This window comes from Thermothelomyces thermophilus, chromosome 4, assembly GCF_000226095.1.
Source record: "Thermothelomyces thermophilus ATCC 42464 chromosome 4, complete sequence".
Classification (NCBI taxonomy): Eukaryota; Fungi; Ascomycota; class Sordariomycetes; order Sordariales; family Chaetomiaceae; genus Thermothelomyces; species Thermothelomyces thermophilus.
In genome coordinates, this window is record NC_016475.1 from 3,008,873 (window position 1) to 3,019,015 (window position 10,143).

General features: G+C 58.1%; 4 protein-coding genes across 4 annotated transcripts; all 4 read right to left on the reverse strand.

The window, feature by feature from the left end:
- Positions 1 to 647: 647 nt before the first annotated feature.
- MYCTH_2119394 (uncharacterized protein) lies at positions 648 to 2,627 on the reverse strand (the record flags this gene model as incomplete). The annotated part of the gene is made up of 5 exons (XM_003664303.1): positions 648 to 1,104; positions 1,219 to 1,423; positions 1,706 to 1,735; positions 1,901 to 2,302; positions 2,471 to 2,627. 5 exons carry the CDS (start codon positions 2,625 to 2,627, stop codon positions 648 to 650), a joined length of 1,251 nt encoding a protein of 416 aa, XP_003664351.1.
- Positions 2,628 to 4,813: 2,186 nt separating this feature from the next.
- On the reverse strand, positions 4,814 to 6,711 carry MYCTH_2063443 (uncharacterized protein; the record flags this gene model as incomplete). The annotated part of the gene is made up of 3 exons (XM_003664304.1): positions 4,814 to 5,722; positions 5,783 to 6,180; positions 6,459 to 6,711. The coding sequence occupies 3 exons, from the start codon at positions 6,709 to 6,711 to the stop codon at positions 4,814 to 4,816; spliced, it is 1,560 nt and encodes a 519-aa protein (XP_003664352.1).
- Positions 6,712 to 6,947: 236 nt separating this feature from the next.
- On the reverse strand, positions 6,948 to 8,120 carry MYCTH_2111340 (uncharacterized protein; the record flags this gene model as incomplete). The annotated part of the gene is made up of 2 exons (XM_003664305.1): positions 6,948 to 7,069; positions 7,568 to 8,120. The coding sequence occupies 2 exons, from the start codon at positions 8,118 to 8,120 to the stop codon at positions 6,948 to 6,950; spliced, it is 675 nt and encodes a 224-aa protein (XP_003664353.1).
- Positions 8,121 to 8,782: 662 nt separating this feature from the next.
- Positions 8,783 to 9,720, reverse strand: MYCTH_2111341 (uncharacterized protein; the record flags this gene model as incomplete). The annotated part of the gene is made up of 4 exons (XM_003664306.1): positions 8,783 to 8,808; positions 8,892 to 8,917; positions 8,972 to 9,436; positions 9,599 to 9,720. 4 exons carry the CDS (start codon positions 9,718 to 9,720, stop codon positions 8,783 to 8,785), a joined length of 639 nt encoding a protein of 212 aa, XP_003664354.1.
- Between the last annotated feature and the right edge of the window lie 423 nt (positions 9,721 to 10,143).

Below are 10,143 nucleotides of genomic sequence, written 5' to 3' on the forward strand. Positions count from 1 at the left end.
CAAAACTTTCTTGTGCCTTTCTATGATGTGTCACCATATTGTCATCCGAGAGATTCCGTGATGCACCCATGTCCTATGTAGAAAGAGAAAAAAAAAAGAACAAAAAAAAAGATCGGTTCTAAGGTGGAATATATCGAGAATCTTGTTCGTCTGGTGTGGTGGTGACGACGGTTTTGCTGAAGTACGTGACGTTCCGAACGGGGCAGGTCAAACCCCCTCTCTGTTTTCTGCGTGCTCGGAACCGGATGAAGCGTCGGATCCAGCGGAGGAATGACGATCGACACGAGGTGCGGCGAGGCCTCCGGCCTTGCTGTAATAGTGTTGTTCCCCACAACGGTCGTCTCCCCCCTCGGGGCGACCAGACTCTGTCGTCCCATTTCTTCCCGGATGATGGACGACCGACGTCTTGTTTCCCTTGTGCTGGATTCTGGCGCCGTTCATAGGGGGATCGTCCGGGGGAGACGTTGTGTTCCTTCCGTCTAGATCCCTTTTCCGCTCCGTCTTTACTTGTCTCTCGAGGGCCGCCCTCGCCATCTCGGGTAGACCGACGAATCACCGGCTTCACTATGCGTGTCCGGATAGAATGGAAAGATGAAAGCGCAGGACGGGAAAAAAAAAATGTTCTGGTGATGTGTGGTGGGAGCAAATCAGCTCAGCGGTTTCCGGCCGTGGATCATGTACAGGGTAAAGTAGGCGTGCACGCTGGACTCCATGAGGGCCTTGCGGACGTCGACCAGGAACATCTCGATCTGCAGCTGGGTCCAGCCGAGGGCGGTCAGGGGCCGGTGGCTGAGGCCGCGCAGGCCGTCCATGAGGGCGGTGCGCAGGAAGAGGCCGCAGAAGCGCAGGCGGCGGTCGCGCGGCCAGGCGCCGAGCGGGCACTTGTGCGTCGTCCGCCGCACGTCCTCGAACCCGGCGGCCCGCATCCGCTCCGGCATGCGCAGCACCGCGTGGCCGTCCGACCCGAGGACGCGCAGGCCGGCGATGATAAAGTTGATGTAGTCGCGCAGGGCGTATGGCGTCTCGGGGGTCAGCGTGCCGTCGTCCGACTGGGGGGTGGCGCCCAGTTCTTGGATCTCAAAGTAGCCGCCTGGCTTGAGGTGGCTGTGGAAACAAACAGCAAGGGGGGAGGGAAGTGGTTAGCTTCGTGGGGTGGACGAGACGAGAATTGGGAAGGCGGGGGAAGGGGTAAGGGGTTGTGTTGTGTGGTTGACCTACCGCATTACTCGGCTCAGGAGGGCGTCGACATCCTTGACGGAATGGAGAGTGTGGCGTATGTGGATAAAGTCGTACTTATTGGGCGGGTCGACCCAGTCTTCTTCAAAGTCGTCGACGAAGAAGTGGACGTTTTCTGGGACGAACGTGGGCTGGATCGGGGATAGGTCGATGCCGGTTATGGTGCTGTTTGGGTACTTGTCGCCAACTGGTACACGATTAGCTTCTTCAGTTTGGTCACCGCCTGAGCCGGGAGCATGGCGGGATACGTCCAGGGGTTTTCGAGCCTCGCAGGGGTTTCTGCAGAACCCAGTGGGATAGAACACACACGCACGCACCGAGCGGCGCATGAACACGGCACCCATGTGAGACAGCGAGACAGGGAGTTGTAGCGGTCCACGCAAACTCGACCGGTTGTTCCCGGACATCACGTTCCCCGACGAGAACAAACACGAAAAGAAAAGACGAGGGAATAAGCCAGGCTACTCACGTTCCATCGCCCATATTCCCGTCCCGGTGCCTGCAGGAGCCCGGAAAGTCAGCCGCTGTTCTCAAGAAGGGAAGAAGAAAAAGACAAAAAGACAAAAAGACAAAAAGACAAAAAGACAAAAAGACAAAAAGACAAAAAGACAAAAAGACAAAAAGACAAAAAGACAAAAAGACAAAAAGAGACGGGTGAACGTACCCAGATCCAGCACCTCGCCGCCCCTCTTCAGGACCTCCTCAACGGGGGCGTAAAAGTAGGCGCCGTGGCACAGCATGAGGGTCATGGTGTGCTTCATGTCGTCGCGGTTCTGCTCCGTCTCGTCGTTGGGGAAGGCGTACTTGCCGGCGCGGTAGGCGTGGTACCGCAGCCCGCCCTCGTACAGGTGGTCGCGCACCGAGCTGGTCATGGAGGCCGGGTACCGGTCCATGTCGTCGTCAAAGGCGAATGCGTTGTTGCTGTCGTCGACCCCTCCTCCTCCTCCTCCTCCTCCCGGCCCTTCCTCCTCTTCTTCCTCCTCCTCGTCCTCCTCCTCATCGTCGTCGTCGTCCTCGTCGTCGTCCTCGTCGTCGCCCTCGTGGCCATCTTCTCCTGGGTCGTCGTCTGGTACGGCCTTATCCGGACCGGACCCGCTGGCAGGGTAACTGCTGGCAGCGGTGGTGGTAGTCTGCTGTGCGATGCTGAAATCTGATGCCGAGGGCGGTGGCGAGGCTGTCCTGTTCGCTGTGTTCTCATCTCCTCCTGGTGCGACTGGCTTGCTGCTGCTGCTACCCTGAGAAATGGCCTCCCTCATGGCGAGTGCGGCAGCGTAGAGGTCCTCTTCCGGCGTCGGGTTCACGGCCACTGCAATCTCGGTGGAGCTAGTAGATGGACGTGAAGGCGAGACCGTTCCTTGGGACAGTTCGCCAGAAGTATTGTCCCGGTTCATGGTGGACTTGTTGTGACCTTCCGAGTGTAATATTTCGGCTTTTTTTTAAAAAAAAAACTTTTTTTTAAAAAAAAAAAAGTTTCTTCTCGCCCTTTTCTCTGTCCGGCCCGGGGGTAGGTAATATCAGGGGCATACATGAAAGGGGCTGCACCGGTGGGAGTGGAGATGGCCAAAGTTTCCCCGTCCTCCGCTACCGTTGGAGCGACTACTGTGTACGTGACGTGCAACGAAGCACTGACGTTTTGAGCGCGCGCGTGTGTGTTTGTGTGCGTGTGTGTATACGGGATGTGCACAACAGTCGGCAGCAGATGATGAGGGCTCCTGAACCCTGAGACCCGGGAATTTGGTAACGTGTGGTCCAAGGGAGAGGGTCGGGGAGGTGCCGTCTTCGGAAGCGAGGGATGGAAGAGCGGGAGTGGCTCATTGGCAAGCGATATCCACAGGGCCCGCTGCTTTGGTTCCGGCTGCCCCAATCCGAGGGCAAAACTGAACGGATTCTGCAGTGCGGGAGAGGAGGGGAAAGAACAGGATGCGGGTGCTGGGATCACGGGTCGGCCATGCCCGTTCCGTCTACATACATAGTACTGTACAGGGTGGTATCCTATCCGTTTTAGTGGACCGAAGGAAAACAGGCTGAGAGGAAAACCACTTGCCAGGGGAACGCTGTCAGTGTCCACCAAATTCCGGGCGAGTGCCAATCGGCATTACTGCCATCAATCATCAATTGACGACACAAGACACAAGAAGTACTATGTAGATGCTTGTGGTCCGAAGAAATACAATAGGTGGACCGTATACAAACCCAGCAGTGGACAGGAATCTGAGATCGTGCACAAGTCGCTTCTCACCATCGCCTCGATCCTTTGTTGTAGTCTGCCGTCGCCCTCGGCACGTACCCCTTTGGTCGCGGGTTGGCGGTGAGGCAAACCCGTCCCAACAGTCTGGTTGTGGTGTGCTTGTACACTATGCACGGAGTACATACGCAGTACCCCGTTCCTTGGCAGAGAGACGTGCCGCTGGGACGGGTGGGCCACCCGTTCGTTGGCGAAAGCTGCATCGGTCGGTTCGTGTTCCAAAGCGGGCAGGCTTCGTCGGCGGTGTTCCCGTCTTCGTCTCGTTGAGTTGATCGTTGAGGAAATGAAATGCGACGGTCCGGATAGGAAACTGGCAGAGCGAAGACGTAGTCCTTATAGAGGATGGACAAGAGTTGGGCTCAATTTACCGTGATGATTTTCGTTTTAATGGACGAGGTACCCAAGGTACCTACAACAGGTACGGACATACATACGTACGGTACTCCGTACAGTACGTGGTTTTTGCTACAGAGTACGCAGCAGTGTAACGTTCGATTTACCGCGAGAGTTTTGCTTTTGTGGTGCCACAGCCGAGTACCAAATGTTAGGGCTGCAGGGAAGTCACGTCCCAATCGGCCGGGCCCATAGCGGGTCGGTAGCTCCTGTGGAGTTGCAGCCACCTCACTTCCCAGTTCCACTGCTTCTCCATCTCGGTCGTTCGCATAATTTCTCAAGACCCACGGCTCGGTTCCCCGTCCCAATTGGCCGGACACACTAGTCCTACTCCGTACCCCTTCCTCGCAATTTCGTCCGACCCGACTAGCGTAGTGTATGATGTGTATCATAGTAGTGTACCATACTTGTACGGGATGGATACGACTGCCGAAAGGCATCGGAGGACAGGTACGGGGATTTCAGACGTCAAACGCAGACTAATTCCATACACAGTACGGATCGACATCCCGGCCAAATCTTGCAGCCAAAGATAGCAAAAGCCAGCTGCGGAAGCACCCCCTCGATTGCCTGACACAACTGCTCGCAGCAGCAGCCCGGTAAAGTTTCCAGTCAGACAGTGCCCGGCTGCTCATTCGCTTGATTAAAAACCCTCAACGTTTGAGCATTGAACAATGCTCCCTGCATTCCCTTTTTTTTTTATATTATAAAGTTTTGGGTTGGTTAGAGGGGGAGGGTTTTTTCACATGTTCGAAGTGACTCGAGCCTCAAAATTTCTCTGTTCTGAGAGTCGAAGGAGCCGAAATATCGGCGGCACAAGGGTCTACTCCGTACTCTTCTACACAGTACTCCATTTACTAATGATCTACCATCAAGCTAGCGTTTAATTAGCCAAGCTACATCACTGTCGGTTACCTCCCCCTCTCGCTTCCTACTACACTAGTCGTCTCCGACGTGGGGGATCGAGTCCAGACGGCCTTGAAACTTTAGTGCCAGCCTCTCCCTGGTGATGCGGAAGACGTCCGGGAACCAGTCCCTCAGTTGCTCGTCGTCCCGACCCTCCATCATGTCCACCAGAGCCCTCGCACACATCCAGCACAGGACCATGCCGTGTCCCTGGAAACTACAGCTGGTCCATAGCCCGCTTTCCCCCGGCACCTCGCCGACGAACGGGAATCCGTCCGGGCTGAAACCCATGATGCCGGTCCACTCGTTCCGGACCCGCCCGTCGGGATGGTCGTCGCCCCAGTCGGGACCGAAATAGCGCGCCGCCGCTTCCCTCAGATAGCTGCTGATGCCGTCGTTGAGCGCGCCGTCGTCCGCCGTTCCGAACTCGGACAGGCCCCCGCGCTCCGCCCTCGCCAGGCCGCCCCCGATGACGACGTCGCCCGCGAACCTGGCACCGTCGGGCCGCGAGACCATGTATTCATAGCCGCGCCGGTAGATGAAGCTGTAGGTCGTCTCCAGGCACCCGCCCCGCGGCATGGACCGCCCGGGCCTCTGCGCCGTGACCTGCCCGCGCACCGGCACCACAACGCCCTGGAACGGCTTCCAGATCGCCGCCGTGTACCCGTTGGTCGCCAGCACCACCCTCGGGGCCTTGATTACGCCCCGCGCCGTTCGCACTTCCCACACCCGCCGCGGCGGCGACGAGGTCGAGGTCGAGGTCGAGATCGAGGAGGGGGAGGATGAGGAGGCCGCCTCTACCTTGGCAAGCTCCAGAACCGGCGTCCCAGTTTGCAGGTTGAGCCCCCGCTCCAGACAGAGCCGCAGCACGCCGATGACGAAGCGGTACGCCGACAGCGAGCCGGCGGGGTACCCGACCCCGCCCTGCACCTTCTCCTCCGCCTGCTCCTCCCTACCGCTGCCGCTGCCGCTGCCGCTGCCGCCACTGCCCACGACGACGACGTCGTGCACGCGGAACCGCTCCAACACCTCCTCGCGCGAGTAGAGCGTGTAGGTGGCCTCGGGAGCGCCGGCGGGGAAGTCGCGCTGGATGGCGGCGACGCCGGACACGGCGGCCGCCCACTCGGCCGGGTCGTAGATGACGTCGATGGTACTGGTGCTGGCAGTGCCTCCTCCTCCTCCTTCTCCTCCTCTCCCTCCTCCTCCCTCCTTCTCGCCGGGCCCTCCGGGTCCGAAGTCGGGGCGCAGGTGGTCGCAGGGGATGGCGTGGGCGTCGGCAAAGTCGTGCAGGGCGAGGATGCCGCGCAGCTCGAGGGCGGCGACCTGCGCGGCGACGCGGGCCCCGTGGGCGGCGCGATGGGCGGCGTAGGTGCGGTACGACGCCGCCTTGGTGTGACCGCCTGGTTTTTTTTTGCGCGCACGGGCAAGGGCAAGCGCGCCGGCCGAAGGGGGGCGGGGCGGGGGGCGGGAAGGAGAAAAAATACAAAAGAGACATTTTCCTTCCCCCCCCCCCACCCAAACCACCCCCTCCCCCCGGGGCTCCCGGCTCGGCCCTCGGTGTCAGCAGCGGCACACTAGCTACAGGATCGCGTTTTTGATAATTTTGCTTCTCTCTCTTTTTTTTTATTCTTCCTCTCCTCCTCTTTTCCGTCTACAAGAAATCGAGAATCCAACTCACCGTTTCGGCCCGTGGCGCCGGAGCAGGCCTGGCGGGCCTCGAGCATCACGATGGTGCCCGGGTTGCGACTCTGCAGTAGGTTCCAGGCGACGGCGGCCCCCGTGATGCCGCTACCGATGATGATGGTGTCGGCCGTGGGCGGCAGGTCGGGCGTGGTGCGGTGGTCGGCGATGGGATCAGGCGGGTCTTGCCAGTAGCTGACCGTCGGCTTGTCGCACGGAAGAGAGACGGGGATCTTAGCGCGTTCGTCCATTGGAACGGAGGCTTTTATTCTTCTTGTTTTTTTCTGCCTTCTTTTCTTTCTTGTGTCTGTTCGTTTATCCCGTCTTCCCTCTTTCTTTCAGAATGCCTCCGTGCATGTTGATGAGCGGGGAAGCGATAATTAAGTGAGGCCGTCCGACGGGCCGTTCGTTGGTTGGCCGTCGACCTGGCTCATGGTTGGCTAGTTCACAGGGCCCTCGTGGGGGTCACCTTGCTTGCAGGTATGTGCTACTTGTCCTCGGTACGTGCATGGGTAAACTCTATTCGGACGTGTCCCGCGTCGGTCATGGTCAAGATCAGACCGGTACGGTCTCCTACGGCAGAAAAGGCGATTGCCGCTTGCCGTTGATCTGTTAGTACATGGAGAAATAACCTGTTGGGAATACAAGCTGATCGTGAATCGCAAGGGTCTCAGGAGCGGATGCAATGTATGTACGAGACCCGAGTCATGATTTCAGCCCCATACCGGTCTCTTAGTCTGTTCAGTTCAGAACTCCTGGAAAGCCATGCATCGCACCCCCTCATCAGGACAAGAAGACGCGCTCAGCCTGTCTGTCATACCCATCCCTCCCTCGACTTCTCCGAAGTCCGTTTGACATAGCCAACCTCACTCGCTCCGAGAACCCTCAACCCTATGATTCTTACACCATATCACGCCTCAGTCTCCTCTCTCGCCGATAAGCCTAATTATTCTTCCTGGCCGCCGCCCATCGATCCCCTTGGCCCCCCCCCCCCCCCCTTCTGTCCCTCGGACCGATCCCGGCACCCTCCGGGACCTTTCCCTCTCGTTATAGGCTGCACTCGTCAGCGCAGCCGCCCCCTCCCCCCCTTCCCCCGACGCGACGCACACCGCAGGGAGGCGCCGCCTAACCCGTCCCGCCGGACGACCTGGCACAAGGCCCGGGATGCGCCGTCAGCTACCCGGTGGCCGTCGTCGTCCCGCCGCGGGCAGTCGTCGCCGCCTCCGCGGGCTTGTCGGCCCCGTCGCTGCTGCTCCAGCCGCCGGCGGCGGCGTCGCGTGGCCATGTTCTTGTTTTCTCGGCGCAGGTTCGGTGGAGAGCGGCGGCGGTCCCGGCGGGAGACGGAGGTGGACGTCTTGGCCCAGGCGATAATCGTGTCTTCAGCCTCGCTCGTGCTGCCGCCGCCGTCATAGTCGGATTCAGTGGTGCGGGCGCCCGGGGGGTTCTCTTCCCAGGTACCCCCGTCGATTTCTTCTTCTTCTTCTTTCTCGCTTCCCTCTTCTGAACTAATAAGCCCGGCGAGCGCCCGGTTTGCGGCCTCGGCCAGGATGAGCAGGCAATCGTAGTGGAGGCGCTCGTGGGCAGGGAGATGCTCCTCCTGGCTGGCGACCGCGGCAAGGACATGCAGGCGAGTGGTGTTGATGTTGTCGCTGCTGCTCATTGCGAACTAGATCCGTCGTACTCGGGACGCCCTTCCCCCGGGTGATTTGGCGGGAAATGATTGAGGTAATTATGGTGTTTGTACTAATTAATCTTGGGGGGTAATTAGTCTTCGCAGCGAGGGAGATGGATAGATCGATATAAAAAAAAACTAAAAAACTAAAGGTCACTGATAAGTAGCCAGGGGACAATATAAGTATGGTACCAAGAATGAGTGGGAAGTGCCGGTGCTGTTATTGATTAAAGCTTCGCTTGGAGTCAACCGCTGGGTTTTGGGCTACCGCTGACTGACTGGCCGGCCCACAAGAGGATCTCGGATCAGTATGGCTGTCCCTCTGTTCCGGACCTGAGCTGTGAATGAACTTCTGGCAAGAGAAGAATGCTCTCCCGTGATGGGCCTTCGCCATTCCCTTTGCTGGCCCTTTCAGCAACAGTGTTCCACTATTCCGCTTCGCTGTAAGTTCTCCGGAGGGATAATTAATGTAGCCACTGTCTCCCAGAATTCTTCGCTAATTATTATCTGCCGTCCCTGAGCTCCCTCGAACGTGACAGACCCAGAACAAGTCTCTTTGGGGATGGACGCCATTCAGGTCGGAAGCTTAATGTACTGTACATAATGGGAGAACAGAAAGAGGGGTCAGTCACACGAATAAGGATAGTTAATCAATCGTCATGCGGCTGCGCTGATTCTTCACATAATTAAGTATACGACCCCAAGCGATGCCACAATACAACATCATGAAAAAGTAATCCCTTTCTATTCCAATCTCACCTCTGGTTCTGCCTCTTACTCTGGCTCTAATTAACCTAAGCAAAAGACTAATTACAAACACATCCCACACACCTACTCACCTCCCCCCTTCCTTCCTTCCTTCCTCTCTCCCTCCCCAGACTTCCAGGTCCCCCAGCGCGTTCCCAACCTTCCACAACCACCGCACATTCCGCGCCACGTCCTCCACCGCCACCGCCGCCACCGCCGGCCTCTCCGCCTTCCCCACGCAGACCCGGTGCCGGACGGCGTCCAGTTCCCGGAGCATCCTCCGCACCGCCTCCGCCTCGGCCTCGGCCTCTGCCCGCGGGGTCGCCCGGTCGGAGCCCAGCGCGGCGAGGATACGGCGGGCATGGCGGTCGAGGGTCGCGACGAGGGTCTGCGCGGTCGCTTGGAGCGCGAGCAGGCCGGCAGGAGTGTCGTAGTCGTTCTTGCTGTTGATGATGATGATGGTGTTGTTGTTGGCGGTAGTGGTGGTGGTAGCGTCGCCTTTCTGGGACTCCGGCCCGGTCATAGTGCTGGTTATTCTTGGGCTGGGATATCTCGTCCTGGAGGGGGGTGGAGGCAGCAGGAGTGTCGGTTGTGAGACGACATGCGGGCTGCCGGCGTGGTGCTATAATTATAATATCATCAATCACTAACTACATGCTGCTGTCCTTCCGCTGTCAGCAATTCAGGAGATCAAACAATACCCTTATCCTGCGACGTACTTGTTCTGTCCTGCTCCGAGCAGCTCTTCAAGTTGCCCAGATCCTTTCTTCCTGTTGCGCTCGCTTCTTTGTCTGCTCAGCCTCACTTCTCCCTGCTCATTGTCTTTGGAACCCGAGTCCATGTTAGTTGTAAACATCCAACTCTTACACTGTTACAGCCTTCCGTGTCTGACTTTGACTTTTTCAAAGAAATGGTCGCGCAGCTGGAACGGCCCTGGCCCATAGATTGGCTGCTGGTGGGACATTCTGGCAGATTCATTAGGAAGTTGCTCAAGCTCCTGCTTATGTTCCGAAACGCTTTCACCGGTGTCTATTCTCTTAGCATTGCTCCATTCCAGTGATTGTAATTGATGTGTTGTGAAATGGTAGTGAGGGTCGTCGCGGTGTCGTCGTCCTTCCCGTCAGCTAGGGTAACGCATCCGCTGATACCAATTCTTCTGGCATCTAACGGGTCAGCCAACGTTCATACAAAGTGCAATTCACATTTCCAAGTTTCCGAGGGGCAGTTGAGGGGGGCTTCAGGCGTACTTCAGGTCGCCCAAGTT